This window comes from Canis lupus, chromosome 31 (genome assembly GCF_003254725.2).
Source record: "Canis lupus dingo isolate Sandy chromosome 31, ASM325472v2, whole genome shotgun sequence".
Lineage (NCBI taxonomy): Eukaryota > Metazoa > Chordata > Mammalia > Carnivora > Canidae > Canis > Canis lupus.
In genome coordinates this window covers 36,639,762-36,654,618 of record NC_064273.1, presented here as the reverse complement: position 1 = coordinate 36,654,618, position 14,857 = coordinate 36,639,762, and the positions used below count along the sequence as shown (strand labels likewise).

The window sequence follows — 14,857 nt, the reverse complement described above, 5'->3', positions numbered from 1 at the left end:
TCCTTATGAAGGCCGTGGGAAGACCTCCACATGACTGCAGAGGCAGAGCCACAATACGGAAGGCCAGGGACTGCCAGCACCCCAGAAGCTGGAAGAGGCAGGAGGGACCCTTCCCTGGAGCCTTCAGAGGTGCACAGCCCTGCCCACACCTGGATCTCTGACTTGCAGCCTGTGCCCTGTGAGGCCCCACCGTGGGTGGTGCTGTCCCAGCAGCCTCAGGACACTAACGTGATCCGATACCTACATGTTTGTTTGGTGTCACATTTAGGTCTGGCAATATAACACGTACGATTACAAATGCGCTACAGAACCCTTCCGCTCCTCGGCATGGCGCTTGCTTTGTGCTTATGTCTAGCGGTAGCCTTGTTCGCATCCGCAAGCACGCTACAAGAACAGCGCTGGGGTTCATGCCAAGATTCTAGCAAAAAAAAGCGCATCTCGGCGATGACAGCACAGGACAGGTGTGCACCCCAGACTCTCCTTAGCCGTGTTCTTGAACATCACACATGTTCCCAGGTGAACAACAGCATGCTTCAATCTGAGAGATGCGGGGCACAGTATCTGTTTCCACATCGGTGTTACTTATTGAAGTCACAGGCAAATGAGGAGGAATAAACGCTTTAGGTGAGAGTACCTGAGCAGTAGGATCCTGCATAAAAATTAGTCCAAAGATGTCCTTAATTGGGGAACAATGAAACCACACACAGCTATGATGTGAGTCCTTTCTGGAGCATCCTAAAGCAGAGACACGATGTCGGTGCCACCAGCACTGACCACCTGGTAAGGGGCTATCTGCCCCTGTCTGTCCCTCAGGGAAGCAACACTTTTTCCCTCTACGTGATTAACAGGGAGTCTGTGGGGACATACTTGGAGCTGACGTGGCTACCCTGTCCTTCCAGACTCCCCCACAGAGTGTGTTCACTGGAGACTGATGTGAAGCTGCGATCCTGAGGGTCATGGAACAGTGGCCCAATGCTGGCCCTGCAGCTCTACTTAGCAGCTGGCATCCTCTGGGGAGGGGCTTCCTCTCTCCCACTCGTGCATGAACTTATTCACAGCAGTGCCAGCTCACGGGGTTCTTATTTTACTCAACAGGCTAATCTGTCACCAGTATCATTTATTTTAAATCTCAAATCACTCCAGATTTAGCCAACGAGAGCCCTTCATGTTCTAGGATCTCCTTATTTTCTGGTACAAAATATTCCTGACTCATCCTACTTTGCCTGATGGCCCAGCCCTGACTTCGGCTCAGTGTCCAATGACACCTGGCTCCCTGCGTGGGAGATGGCACAAAGAGACCAAGATCCGGCACCCGCTGTGCTCACCGCCGCCAAGGTACTGCGGGAACACCATGGGCCTCTTAGCAGGCAGAGGTAGGGCCTGACTCACACACAACCCACACAACCCCCACAGAGACAGCACACGACACACACGTACACAGCAAACACACCACACACCCCAAACACAACACACACACAAGCACACCAGACACACACAAGCACAGCACACGCCACGCACACATGCAACCACAGGTATCTATTTCTCCGCCCTTCTCTCCAGCTCTCCCTGATAACGTTATTTCCAAGCCAACAGCACCTGGTACATTCAGCCCCTCCTGCACCCACACTCGTAGCTCCTTCACCAGCAGTGAGAAGTTATCTCCCGTTTGTGGTGTTCCCGACAGAAAAGCGTGAGCTGAATCTAATCATGAGGAAATACTAGAAGTCCAAAACAAGGGGCAGTCTACAAAATAAATGGTTTGTACTCTTCAAAAATGTCAAGGTCATGGGCAGCCCGGGTGGCTCAGCGGTTTAGTGCCGCCTTCAGCCCAGGGTGTGATCCTGGAGACCCGGGATCAAGTCCTGCGTCAGGCTTGCTGCATGGAGCCTGCTTCTCCCTCTGCCTGTGTCTCTGTCTGTGTCTCTCTGTCTCTGTCTCTCTCATGAATAAATAAATAAAATCTTTTAAAAAAATGTCAAGGTCATGAGAGACAAAGAAAGGCCAAGAGACAGCTTCAGATTAAAGGAGACCAAACCCACAGGACAACTTGGACACAACATGTGATTGTGGGTGGGGTCCTGGACCAGGGGAAGCTGCACAAGGCATCAGGGCACATCTGCTAGGACTTCTGGATGTGGACTGTGGATTAGATCCCGGTATCACATCCATGCGAAGTTTCCGGATTCTGACCTTCATGCACAGTTACAGGACAGCACCTTATTCATAGCAAATCCACACCAATATATTTAGAAATAAAAGGGCATAATGCCTCCAAGTCGTTCTCAAACGATTCAGGAAAAAAATGTGTGTGTGTGTATACGTACCTCTACATACACACACACACACACACATATATACACACACACGGGGTGGAGGGAGAAGCAAATGAGGCAGAAAGTGAAGGTGTGTCTGCTGGCTGAGCCCTGGCCCCAGCTGGACTAGCCGCATCCAACAGACCCTCGACCCAGGCTTACTCCACCCAAGACTCAGCATCACAGGACAGAGACCAGTGGCCACCCTGGGTCCCAGCCTGCCTCCTGGGGGACATGGGCTGTACGAGAAAGGCCATGGGAGCAGAGCCTCAGGCCCTCTGTCGGGCGCCACACTGGACCCGAAAGTCCTGAGACTTACCCACCTACTGAGGCAGGAAAACTAAAGGGACCCCATAAAAAAACTGCTTTCCCTCCCTTTTTCCTGCTTCTATTTTTGCTAGGACCCACACCCTGCCTTACACAGCTGTTACAGAACAGATAACAGATGTCCTCCTCGTAAACCTCAAGGAGTTAATGATTTCTTTGGAGTCTCCCAGCACAATAGATAACATCTGAGGAGTGACCGGGTGGAGTCGTCATGAACTTTCCCAAGACCACTGAGTCACCAAGACTCCTGGGTCCAGGGCATAAGTGACTTACAGGGGACAGCTAAGCACTTGTCTCTGTTCCCGGATTGCTGATAAGACACAGGCACAGACCATCAATAAAAACCCAGGCCCCGAGCAAACACAAGACTCACTCTTCTCTCCTTTCTGACTCTCCCCAATGCCCGGCCTGTCTCCACACTCTCTGTGTCTTTAATAAACTCTGTCCTTCCTTCCTCTCGGCGGCTCGTGTTTGATTTCTATCTTGCATGAAGCCGAGGGCCTTCCTGGCTGGTCCTGTGGGGGTCCCCTGCACCCCTGGGCACCGCATCCCCTGGGAAATGCAGACTCTCAGGCCCCACCCCAGACCTCCTGACTAACCATTTGCACTTTAACAAGTTCTTGGGTGATGCACATGTATATGAAGTGTGAGATGCCCTGCTTTACCAGTGCCTCAATCTAAAAAAAAAAAAAAAAAAAAAAAAAAAAAAAAAGAAAGAAAGAAAGAAAGAAAGAAAGAAATGTGTGACACACGGTATCTCTGGTCTTTGTGATAGTCTTACAATTTTCTGTTAGTTTGAAAACTGTAACAAAATAGTTACAAAACAGACAAGGAAAGTGAAGGTAAGCACCCACTGGGTGAAAGTAAGTGTCTAGAGCTTGCGGCCGGGTTACTGGTAGACATGAAGTGACAAGAGAACTGCTCTGGAAGGGAGGCAGAGGTCTGGGGTGACATCTGGGGCCCTGGGGGTGCCCACCAACCAGCAGGGGCCTGAGAAGCAGGAAACGGTGTGACGGCCACAGTGGGCTGTCGTGGCAGAGATGAAGGGGTCCAGAAGACGCCACTATGGCAGAGAAACGATTTTGAATAGTTCAACTATTTTGAATAGTTCAACTATTTTGAATAGTTGGAATTATTTTGAAACTATTTGAACTCCAGAAATTTCTCACCTGCCTAAAAGCACAGCCACCTAGAGCTCAAGTGCCATAAAACCCTCCCTGGGGGCAACAAAGGGAGGCGTCTCTTCTTACTGGACATGAGAAGTATCCACCGCACCCCCAACCAGATGCTGCCATAGCACTATCAGATCTCCCATCCAGTCCCCAAAGGGCCCATTTAACCTTCCCAAAAGTCATTTGTTTTCCCATACACGCCCTTCTCCACCTCCTCTTCTCTATTTAAGACGGCATAGAAGCCCTCTGAGTCATGTTCTTCGGCGACCTCCCATACACACATGATCACATCTGTCTTTTCTAGTTTAATTTGCATGCCCCCAAGGAAAGCACATAAGAGGGTAGAGGAAAACTTGTTCCTTCCCAGTAGAGACCAGCAGGGAAGAGCACCCTTTGTGGGGTGGGGCGAGAGGATGGAGAGCCTGGCTCTAGACTGCCCTTGCCCTCTTCTTCCTCGAGGAGCGTGGGACTCCGGAACCTGCTATGGGAAGGGCTGTGAGAGCACGCAAGGAGAGCTTGTGTTCTGGTCTGCCGCTAACCTGTTTAGATTTCATTTTGTCTCGGCACATTCCGCCCCAGCTAAGCCACTTGCTGGGCTCAGTGCTCATATATTTATTTCCTCCACAGCCATTTTAGGATCGTGCCGGTAGCCAGTGGTCGTTTTTTTCTGTAGAGACCGTGATGATTACAGAAACTACCAGAGACCAGGAAGAAGTCCAAACACTATCTGTCACTGCCAGAACCAAAGAGGAAGACAACTTAACAACGTTCCCGTCAGTTTCCACCACTGATAAGCCATTCGACGGTCACACGGGGAGGCCAGACATGCACACGCGCTGTATGCTGACGGCCCACATCTACGCACAGCGCTGGGCCAAAGGACCAGGGCGCCAGCACTCACCACTGATCCCGGGAGAATGAGATGATGAAGCGAATGCCGGCGGGGAGTGGAGCCATTTACGCCACACTGACCACGGAGCTCTGGTCAGAAGAGAGGACGCTTCATGGACAGGTTATCACCCTGGCTCTCCAAGTATTTCTCTCTGGCCCCTGCAGCTCACACGAACCACAAAGTGCGTCGAGGTGTCCTGCTGGGTCTCGCTTGCCCTCTTCCTTCCGGCAGAGGCTCGGCTCTCTACGAGGAGAAGGAGGGGTGAGAGGTCAGGTGTTCTGACAAGGGCGCGGTTCGAGTGACATCCTGTGCGGGTGTCAGCCAGCCCCGACCAAAGCTGGACTTTCAGCACGACCCGAATTCCCAGCACGAGAGCTACGAAGTAGAAGCAGAGCATCTACCCTCAGGAAGCTTGTTCAAAGATCACAGAAATGACTTCCACGTGGAGTTCTGATGACGGATATACAGACCCAGGGTCCACCTCCACCTGGGAGGCATCTACAGACCAACCCATTCGCTCTTGACCGCAATACTCTGCGGAGCCAACGTCAGTATTCACGTGAAGCCAGTATGTGCCCAGTGGTCACGTCCTGTGCTCAGTTACCAGAGTGTGTCCAGGGAACTGCACTTGCTCGATTCCACCCACTGTCGACCGGGCCACCTCCGAGCTGCACGAGCAGAGAAGCACACACATCTGGATGAGGTGGCAGGTCATTAAACCAATCATTTAATCGTGGTCTTGGAACCAAATTGAAATGCACCTAATGTGACGGGAAGGAGCCTGACTGTGTGTCTGCCTCTCCATGTCTCCTCTCCTGTGCCCACCTCAGAGGCCATGGAAAATGACCCCATTCCGAAGTTAGGACTGAAGGCAGAGCAAGACAGGAAGGAAGGGGTGGGGGGAGGTCTGAGATCGTCAAGGATGCCCAGCACACCAGGCAGGCCTGTCCTGTCCCAAAGCCAACCTCGTGGCATGTTGTCAGTCTATCCTCTATGCTTGGCAACAAGGACTCTTTTGGACCGATGTGTTAGGTAACACGGGACCTGGTGCGTGCAGGGGCATGGCTTGTTGTGTCTTAACACTTACTGAAAATTCACTGGTTTAAAAGAAAGCTACTTTTGGGCAGCCTACATGGCTCAGTGGTTTAGCACCGCCTTCAGCCCAGGGTGTGATCCTGGAGACCCGGGATCAAGTCCCACATTGGGCTCCTTGTGTGGAGCCTGCTTCTCCCTCTGCCCGTGTCTCTGCCTCTCTCTCTGTCTCTCATTAATAAATAAATAAAATCTTAAAAAAAAAAAAAAAGAAAGCTACTTTTGAGTAAACGTTAATCTCAGTTTTAAGCAGCTGAAATTTATTTAACGTCTTCAAACAACTTCCTTGGGGTTACGGGCAAGCAAAGCAAACAGTTCAGTGGGAAGGCTCCAGCTAAATTCTTTCGAGCCCGGGCCCTTCACACGCTGCACCTTCTTCAAGGGTCTCCCTGCACGCTTTTAGTCAAAAATTAAAAATCCTTGCTGCGTTTAAATCCCAGGACCCCGGCCCTGATCCCTCCATCTCTCTCAGGGGGCAAGGGAGAGGCTGTGCCTGCTCCAGCCAGAACTACACCTTTGCTTCCTCCAGCCCACCAGCCTGCTGCCGGCCCCCTTCACCCCGGACCCACCGCAGCTGACCTCGGGCTGTGTGATCCCAGGTTCACCACCAACTGTCTGCTCCCCTGCTTGGCTAAAAAATAGGGATGATAGCACCTATGTTTTAGGGTTCTTATGAAGAGGAAAGGAGCTCATCCCAGGAAAGCCCTTAGCACCAGGCCTGGTGTGTGGAAGATGCTCAGTAAAAGGCTCCATAAGAAGGAGCCACGACTACAAGTGGCTGCCCCATTCCCATGACTTAGGTTCAAGCTTAACGCCCAGCAAGTGCTCAAGAGATGTGTTAAACCGATCTCCACAAATGCTTCAAAAAAATGTTTTTGTTCAAAACCTAGCTTTAAAAACTATTTTACTAAAATTCCATTCAAAATGAATGGACTCTCGTTTGGGCCTCAATATGCTTTGAGAAACAGATTTTGTGACAATGACTTCAGAGTAAAGGATCTGATTTAAATTTTATAATGTCTGAAAATGGATGGTCAGAGTCCACTTTCTCCCTCTGTCCAAACACTGCTTATCTAGGCCTGGCGTGTCGAGGAGTATTCTATTGCCATCTGAATCAATCAGTCAATAAATCTCATTTCTGATAAAACCTGTAATTTAAAATAAAATCCAGAAGGCACAGGAAATCAGCAGAGGATTTCCTTTTTTCCTCAGAAAATCTGAATTTTTTTTTCTAAATAAATGCTGGTTCTTCCCCTGTAAAATAGGTGAAAGCAAGTGCTATACTTCTCATGGTAAGTGCAGTTCATCTGTGGAAAGGCAGAAATTTTACATGTATGATGTTAAGGGCTCAATTTAATGAGGCTCCTTGCTCAGAGCCCAGGGGGCCCTCTGAGGTCCCCCGTGAGGCATGGTGCTCCCTCCCAACGAGGCCAGGTGGCTCGCCCAGGGGGTTCAGGTTCACCTTCTCTCAGCCCCATCCTCCTTCCCACCTCTTTTCCTCTGGCCTGGCCTGTCCCCTCCCGAAGAGCACAGGAGAACGAGGCAGGGCACTAGCTGGACACCCTGTGTTCGGCATAAAGCCCAATTCCATAGAAAGAAGACATATTCTTTCTGCCAGTTGCTCTTTATAGGCGCCCCTGGAACTCACTCCAGGGGAGAAGTCAGACCCCCGGTGTCACTCTGCCATTAAGGACGATGACCTCAGAACCCTCCCAGACAGCTCTGTCAAAATCTGTTAACTGGCACGTATACCCATCTTCTGAAGGAGCCCAAACCAGGCAACTAGAAAGGAATGACCGGAGGGAAACACGCATGACCGAGCCGCGCCCTCGGGGGCCCGCGGGTGACCGGCCGCCCGAGCAACTTTGAGTCTCCCAGACAAGACAAAGCCCGAAAGAAACTAACCGAACAAGTAAGGGCTTTTCCAGAACGGAGCGCTGCTGTAAATCATCTAAGCAGCCCTGTGCAGACTTTAAATAATCTGCTTAAAGACAAAGTTTTCAGAGTGGATCTTATTCTAAGGCAAAGATGGGGAGGGAGGTGCATGTCCCCCCCCCAAAGTTTTTTTTTTTTTTTTTCTGGAAAGAGAGAGAAGGGGGGGGGCGGGAATGAATACAGCTTCCTTTCCAGAGACAATACTTTCTATGGTTTGCCCTTTCAAGGCTCTATTTCACAGTAAGATCAAGGACAGCGGCCACCACCTCTTGCTGTGGTTTAGACCCCAAAGGCCCGTCCCTCCCGACCTGCAGCTTCCCCACCACCGAGCCCGCCCGAGGTCAAAGGCGACGCTCGCCGGAGAACCTGCAGAGGCGGCCGGACGCACCGTGAGACGCCAAGGTCGGGGTCGTGGCCCGGGAAGGAGCCGGGGGCAGAATCCAACCGGCCACCAACTCAGGCAACTTCCCAGGATTTGTGGTGCCGGGCGGGCGGCCTCGGGATTCCTCCCTCCGCTGCACATGCAAACCCGCGGCCGCGGACGCCGCCTCCCCGAGCCGCGCTCAGACGCTAGTCGGGAGGGGCCGCGGGGTGCGGGGCCGGGGCCGGGCCGGGGCCGGGCCGGGGCCGGCGGGTCGGAGGCGGCGGCGGGGCTGAGCGGCTGTGCCCGGCCCGCGGCTCCGCGGGCAGCTCCTCCCCGGCGGCACGCCCACGTCCCGGCGGCGGCCCCCGCGGCCCAGCCCGGCGGGGAGGGGCCCGCAGGACCGCTCGGCCCGCCCGGATCCCGGATCCCGGATCCCGCGCCGCCGGCCCCGGAGCCGCGGAGGGAGGCGAGCCGGCCGGGCCGAGGCGCAGGCCCAGCACAAAGGCCGGCGGGCGGGCGGGCGGGGCGCAGGGACCGGGACCGCCGCGGCAGGTGCGCGCCGAGCCCGAGGAGCCCGAGGAGCCCGCGGAGCCCGCGGAGCCCGCGGAGCCCGAGGAGCCCGAGGCCGGCGGCGCAGGGGGCGCAGGGGTGCGCTCGGCCCCGCGCCGCCCTCCCCGCCCGCCCCGCCCGCGCCTCACCTGCCGCCCGACCCGCCGCGGGCGCTTCCTGCTCGCGACTTCCTGGGGCGGCGCGCGGAGGCCCCGCCGGCCCGGCCGCCCCTTTCACTGTGCGGCCCGCGGGGCGCCGGCCCGGCCCTCCCCCTCCTCCCAGCCGCCCCGCCCCCCCCTCCCCCGGGCGCGCCCGGGTCCCCAAGGCGCCTCCCGCCGCCGCCGCCACCGCGCCCCGGGGCGACCCCGCTCCGCCCGCGTCCTTGCACCTGCCGGCGCCCTTGGCCCCAGGGTGGTCTCCCCAAGGCCCCCCCCCCCCCCCCCGGAGGCCGCGCTGCAGAGGGCTCCTGGGACTACGGGCCTTCATGCCGCTGCCCCTCCTCAGGCTCCGAAGCATGGAACTGGAGGAAGTGAAAGGGGCCCGCGGTCGCTGTGCTGAGCCTCTCAGTCACGCCTGTGCGCGCAGGACGCGCAGCTCAGACGCTTGGGCTGGAGGAGCCTGACTCTGGTCACCTGCGCCCCTGGCACCTCGCAGGTGCCCTCACGGACCCTTCCATTCCACCCAGAACAGTTGTTCCCTACCCCGCTCTCACCTCCGGCCCACAACTGACCAAGGGCCCGATTATATTCCTACAGGCACCCCCACAGCGCCCTAACTGGGCCCCGGAGCCCAGCTCCCAGAAGAGCACCTCCCAGGAAGAGCAAAGTGAAGCAGAAAACACATTTTGCAGATGAAATTCCAGGAAGGCGGCTGCCCCTGGTTAACACAATGCTTATGGCTAAAAGCAATCCAAGGCCCCGCGCTAAGTGCCCAGAGGTCTGCAGGGACAGTGGGTCTGGGCACAGCGACCTGCCCCGCCCCACATCTCCCTTGAGCCAGGAGGTTTCCTCCTCCCCTGCCAGGCCTCACAGTTTCCCCTGGGGCCCTGTTCTGTTTCTAGAACACTCTGCTATCCTCACTTGTGTAGAGTGCACCACTTCTCTATTGTTTTTTTGCTGGTTTTTTTGAGAGTGCATGGGGGTGGAGGGGTGGGGGGAAGGGGGGACGGGGTGGGCAGAGGGAGGGAGAGAATTCTAAGCAGACTCTTCCGCTGACCGGGAGCCAGATGCTGTGCGGTGCTCCCTACCACAACCCTGAGACTGAGACCATGAGCCAAAATCAAGAGTTAGACACTTAACTGACAGCCACACGAACGCCCCCATTGGCTTTTGAGAAGTGCTCTCGATGCAGAAAGGAAACCTGACAGCCTCAAGTGGCCCCAAGGTTTAGCCACAGGACACCAGCTGGGCCCCCTCTTCCACCAAGTGAGACAGCCCCAGGCCTCTCAACTTCTCTCTCCCTTTGGCTGGGTCTCTGTGGGCCAGTTCCTTCCTTTCCTGAGTCTCCGTCCTTGGTGATCCCCAGAGCAGCCCAGTCTGGCTCCCATCTCTCCCCCAGCCACCCCTGCTCTGGTTCTCCCACCTACTAGGTAGGTTCTACTAGGGCTCCCGGCCTCTCACGGAAAGTGTGCACCAGCCCCCCACCCCACCTCCAAGCTCTCCCTCAGGCACCCTCTCCACAGCTGCCTCACTGCCCTCCTGAAGCAGCTGGGACCCTGTCCTTCCTGATGGAAACCCTTCCCGATGCCCCCTGGCCCGCAGGAACAAGACCTGGTCCCTTGGTAGCTGGACAAGGCCTGACCCCACTCCTGCGGCTTCCTGCCCAAGCGTCAGGGCAGCTCTGTGGCTTCCAGGAGGCGTGCTTTCTCACACACTGACGTTTCTGCCCTGCCTGCCCCACCTCAGCCTTTCCTCCTGGGCTCAAATATCTCTGTCCTCTCAGGCAGCCCGTACTGCGTTTCCTGGGTGCCGCAGAAACCAGTTTATCCTGACTTGTCACAGTGACTCGGTACTAGTTATTTCTAAATCTAGCTGGAGAGAGATACTCAGGGTCTTGCCCTGACTCAGAAGGCAGTGGCCCCTGTACATGAGCTGCCTCAGAGGAAATGGTGTTTGTATGGCACACTGTGGACAACCAGAGGGGGCCGGGGGGCCTGTATGATATTTGTTGAAAATATTAGTCTTTTAATTTTAAGAGGATTAAAATATGAATCGTTCATAAAGTATTAAGCTTCTATACGATGATAAGAGACACCTAAGGTGTTTACCTAAGGTGACTGGCTGGCTCAGTCAGTGAAGTGTCTGCCTTTTGGCTCAGGTCATGATCCTGGGGTCCTGGGATCGAGTCCTGCACTGGGCTCCCTGCTCAGCAGGGAGCTTGCTTCTCCCTCTCCCCTTGCTTGTGCACTCTCTCTGTCAAATAAATAAATTCAATCTTTAAAAAAAAAAAAAAAACTAAAAAAGTAGTAGAGCAAATACCACAATTTTTAAAACTTTCCAAATAAAACAGTTCACATTTGAAACGAGAACCTGTGGTTGCTTCAATGAACATACCAGGTTTGGTGATTAAGGCAGCTGCAGGGAGGCTCAGGACAGAGGGGATAGCTCAGATGTCACCACGGAGACGCTTGCTCTGGGCCACTGATAACTTTTTAAAAAATGTCTTAAGATATTATTAATGTATTTGAGAGAAAGAGAGAGACAGTGCAGGGAGCGGCAGAGAAAGGAGGAGAGAAGAAATCTGAAGCAGATTCCCTGCTGAACTCAGGAGTCCAAAGCGGTGCTTGATCTCACGACCCTGAGATCATGACCCCGAGATGACGACCTGAGCAGAAATCAAGAGTCGGACGCTCCACCGACAGAGCCACCCAGGTGCCCTGGGTAACGTTAGAGCCATTTTTTTTTTTTACAATCATAAGTTGTACAATAGTAGAAATTATGAAGAATCTAACAGCTCTTCCTTTTCTTTCATTACCACATAGTACGGAAGTTTCTTGTGAGGGTAGAATGACTTCCAATCCAGTGGAACTTTTCAAATCCAGCGTTTCAGAATCATGACGAGGTGTGCAAGGCCAGAAGTGGTGTGTCCTCCGGCTGCCACAGACCCACCCCAGGGTTCCCGGTGGATGAACCCACGGGGGCCCAGCGGGGGCTGTCAGCCGAATGCTCCCGGCCTGGTGGGGCCTCTGCTCTAACCCTAACCCGGAGCTTCTGTGCTTGCTTTGAATTTGTTCTGATGTAACTTCAGTAAAGGGAACAGACCAAGTCAGAGGCACGTTCGTTTTTAGCCAACAGGTGTTTACCGCCTGCCGACAGGGGCCTGCCCCGTGCCAGGCTCAGGAGGCCCGAGTCAGCAAGAGGCCTCAACGGAGCAAAAGACGTAGCAGGAATAGGCCGATCCCCTCAAGATGAGATGCATGTGAGCGGGAGGAAGGGGCTCACATTCACGTCTTGGTGCAGCCGTGACAAAGCCCCTCAAACTGGGCAACTTCCAGTGTTGCTGGCAATCCTTGGTGCTCCCTGGCTTGTAGATGCACGGCTCCCGTCTGCCTGTGTCATCACACTGGGTCTCCGCGTGTCTGTGTCTCCCCTCCTACCAGGACACCTGTCACACTGGATTGGGGCACACCCTGCTCCAACAGGACCTCGGCTTCATGGCTCGATTACATCTGCGGCCACCCTATTTCCAAATAAGGTCACGTTCTGAGGTACTGAGCAGGACAAGAATTTGTGGGGCGGAGGCGGTGTGGAACCGGCCTGTGCAGGGTGTAGGGAGGGTAACAGGAGCTGAGGCTGCGGCTGGACAGGAGGGGCCCTGGGAAGGGATGTGGCTGCTCTCAGGCGCTGGCCTTACAGGGAGGGTCACCTCATCTAGACCAGCTGATCACAGGAGGGGACATCTCAGGAGCACACAAGGGGTTGGCCAAGAGAAGGGACGCGGTCCATGCAGAGGGAAGTTGGCATGCACGAGAGCCCAGGAAGCAAGGCAGGAGGCTGGTCTAGGAAGCAGTGTCTACCCAGGCCCACGGGGATATGGTCGCCAGGGAGCACGGGCTGGAGAAAGGTCTAGGAGGCCAGAGCAAGGGGGCAAGGAGAAAAAGGAGCCAGGGCTGGCCCCCAGGTGTCAGGCTTGGGCAGCTACGGGAATGATAGTCTCCATGGAGAGGGACACAGAACATACAGACTTGGGGGGGCAGGTGGGAGAGGAATTTATTTGCACTTTGGAGCATTTGTTCCCAGGGGACCTCTCAGTGGAGATGCTGACTGGAGCTGGAGGTGTGGTTTAGAGTTTCTGGAAGAAACCCAGGCTGGTGAGGGAGGCAGCAGGGTATGGACAGCCATGGACGCAGGGAGGAGAAGCTGGCCCAGGCAGGAGGCGGACACTGAAGCCAGGGGTGCCCGCACTTAGGGGCCGGGCAGAGGGAGGAGAGGCTGGAAGCCGCAGACAGAGTAGTGGGAGAGGCCGGAACAGGGCCATGTCCAAGGGCCCAAGGAGGGCGGTTTCCAGGAGGGGATGGAAGGGGCCGCAGAGTCAGGCTGCACAGCAGTCAGGGTTCACAGGCTTTGCCTAGAAAGGGGGGACTGAAGCTTCCATGGGGGCGGGCAGGCCGCTGTGGGGGAGGACTGAGTAGGGAGGAAGAGGAGGCAGCATGAGCAGACGAGCCTTTCAGAAAGGTTGGCCGAGCCTGAGGAGGGCAGAAGGGGGGCACAAAGCTGGGGAGCAGGAAGCAGGCCTTAAACGTCTGGGCATTTTCAAGCAGGTGCAGAAGTTGAGAGAACACTAGGACGGAGCCCCAGGTACCCGTCACTCAATCTCAACTACCAGTATGTGGCCAAGCACGTTTCCTCCGTTCGACCCCCTTCCTGCCCCAGGAATCGCGAACGTTATTTTGTCTGTAAATTTTCGGAATGTATCTCTAAAAGACGTGGTTTTAAACATCACCACAACCCAATCATCACGGCTTGTCCCAACATGAATAATCCTGGAAGAGCATCAAATACCCAGCCTCTGCTCTCGGCCTCCCCGACTGTCCTACGAATGTTCTCGCCCTCTATATGGTTTGTTTTTATTTTTTATTTATTTTATTTTTTTTATTTTTTTAATTTTTATTTATTTGTGATAGTCACAGAGAGAGAGAGAGAATGAGGCAGAGACACAGGCAGAGGGAGAAGCAGGCTCCATGCACCGGGAGCCCGACGTGGGATTCGATCCTGGGTCTCCAGGATCGCGCCCTGGGCCAAAGGCAGGCGCCAAACCGCTGCGCCACCCAGGGATCCCTATGGTTTGTTTTTAAATGGGGATCCAAGCAGATCACACACATATTGCCCTGATGTGTCCCCCAGCTCTCCCCATCTGGACACCCGCCCTGCGCCTCTCTCTCTGCCCCTGCCACTTTGTTCCCGTGGTTGCAGAGGCCGGGCCATTTGTCCTGCGGTTTCCCACACTCTGTGCGGTGCTGGCTCCGTCTTCACGATGGGATCTAGCATGTTCCTCCCCCCACCCCACCCCGCCCTTCCTGAACTCGGCCGTGAGATCTGGAGGCGCGGTTAGATTTGGGCAGCGAGGACACGGCAGGGGCGATGGAGAGGTCTCGTGCCGAAGTCCATTCTTCACTGGAAGTTAGAATCCCAGAAGTTGTGAAGCGATGTCACAGAAGTGCTGTCCTAATTCCGCGAGTTCTCCTTATTTATTCGTAGCACACCTCCAGAGACAGACCTCTTACCAATTACTTAGCTAACTAATTAGCTGCCTGTGAGGTGCGGTGCAGGCAGGGAAGGCAGGATGAAGGCGGGATTCCTTCATCTGCCACTTGCTAAAATAATATCTTGATTTTTTAGCATTTTTTGAAAGTTATCAGTTTCCTTTCATGTTGTTTTGCCTTTTTTGTTATATGCACTAATGTCATTTGCCCATCTGGCAGGTAAGAGCCTCTTTTTCTTCTCTTTTTAGAGATTTATTTGAGGAAAAGAGAGAGCAGGGGGCAGGGGCAGCGGGAGACAGAGCCTAAACAGACTCTGCGCTGAGCACAGAGTCTGAAGCGGGGCTCAGTCTCCCGACTGTGAGATCCTGATCTGACACCAAGAGTTAGACGCTCAACCGACCGCACCACCCTGGAGCCTCCTCTAATTGGTTCCTGAGACCTTCTGCCTCCACCTGGTGCTTTATTAACATCCTCGCTTTCCAGTGAGACAGGATGTTCTGAGCTCGTCTCACA

The 14,857-nt window shown here is 54.6% G+C and overlaps 1 protein-coding gene across 5 annotated transcripts in view; it reads right to left on the bottom strand.

Moving 5' to 3' along the window:
* Positions 1–14,857, bottom strand: part of SLC37A1 (solute carrier family 37 member 1) — a 74,165-nt gene that overhangs the window by 52,718 nt on the left and 6,590 nt on the right. For 2 of the 5 annotated variants that reach the window (XM_035709396.2, XM_025462069.3), the window contains exon 2: positions 4,713–4,946. In XM_035709396.2, the coding sequence (XP_035565289.2) occupies positions 4,713–4,768 (56 nt within the window). In that variant the 5' untranslated portion in view covers positions 4,769–4,946. Of the gene's footprint in view, positions 1–4,712; positions 4,947–8,118; positions 8,327–8,792; positions 8,910–10,412; positions 10,510–14,857 lie in introns of those variants that run through there. The other 3 variants (XM_025462070.3, XM_025462068.3, XM_025462067.3) reach the window with 3 other exon arrangements.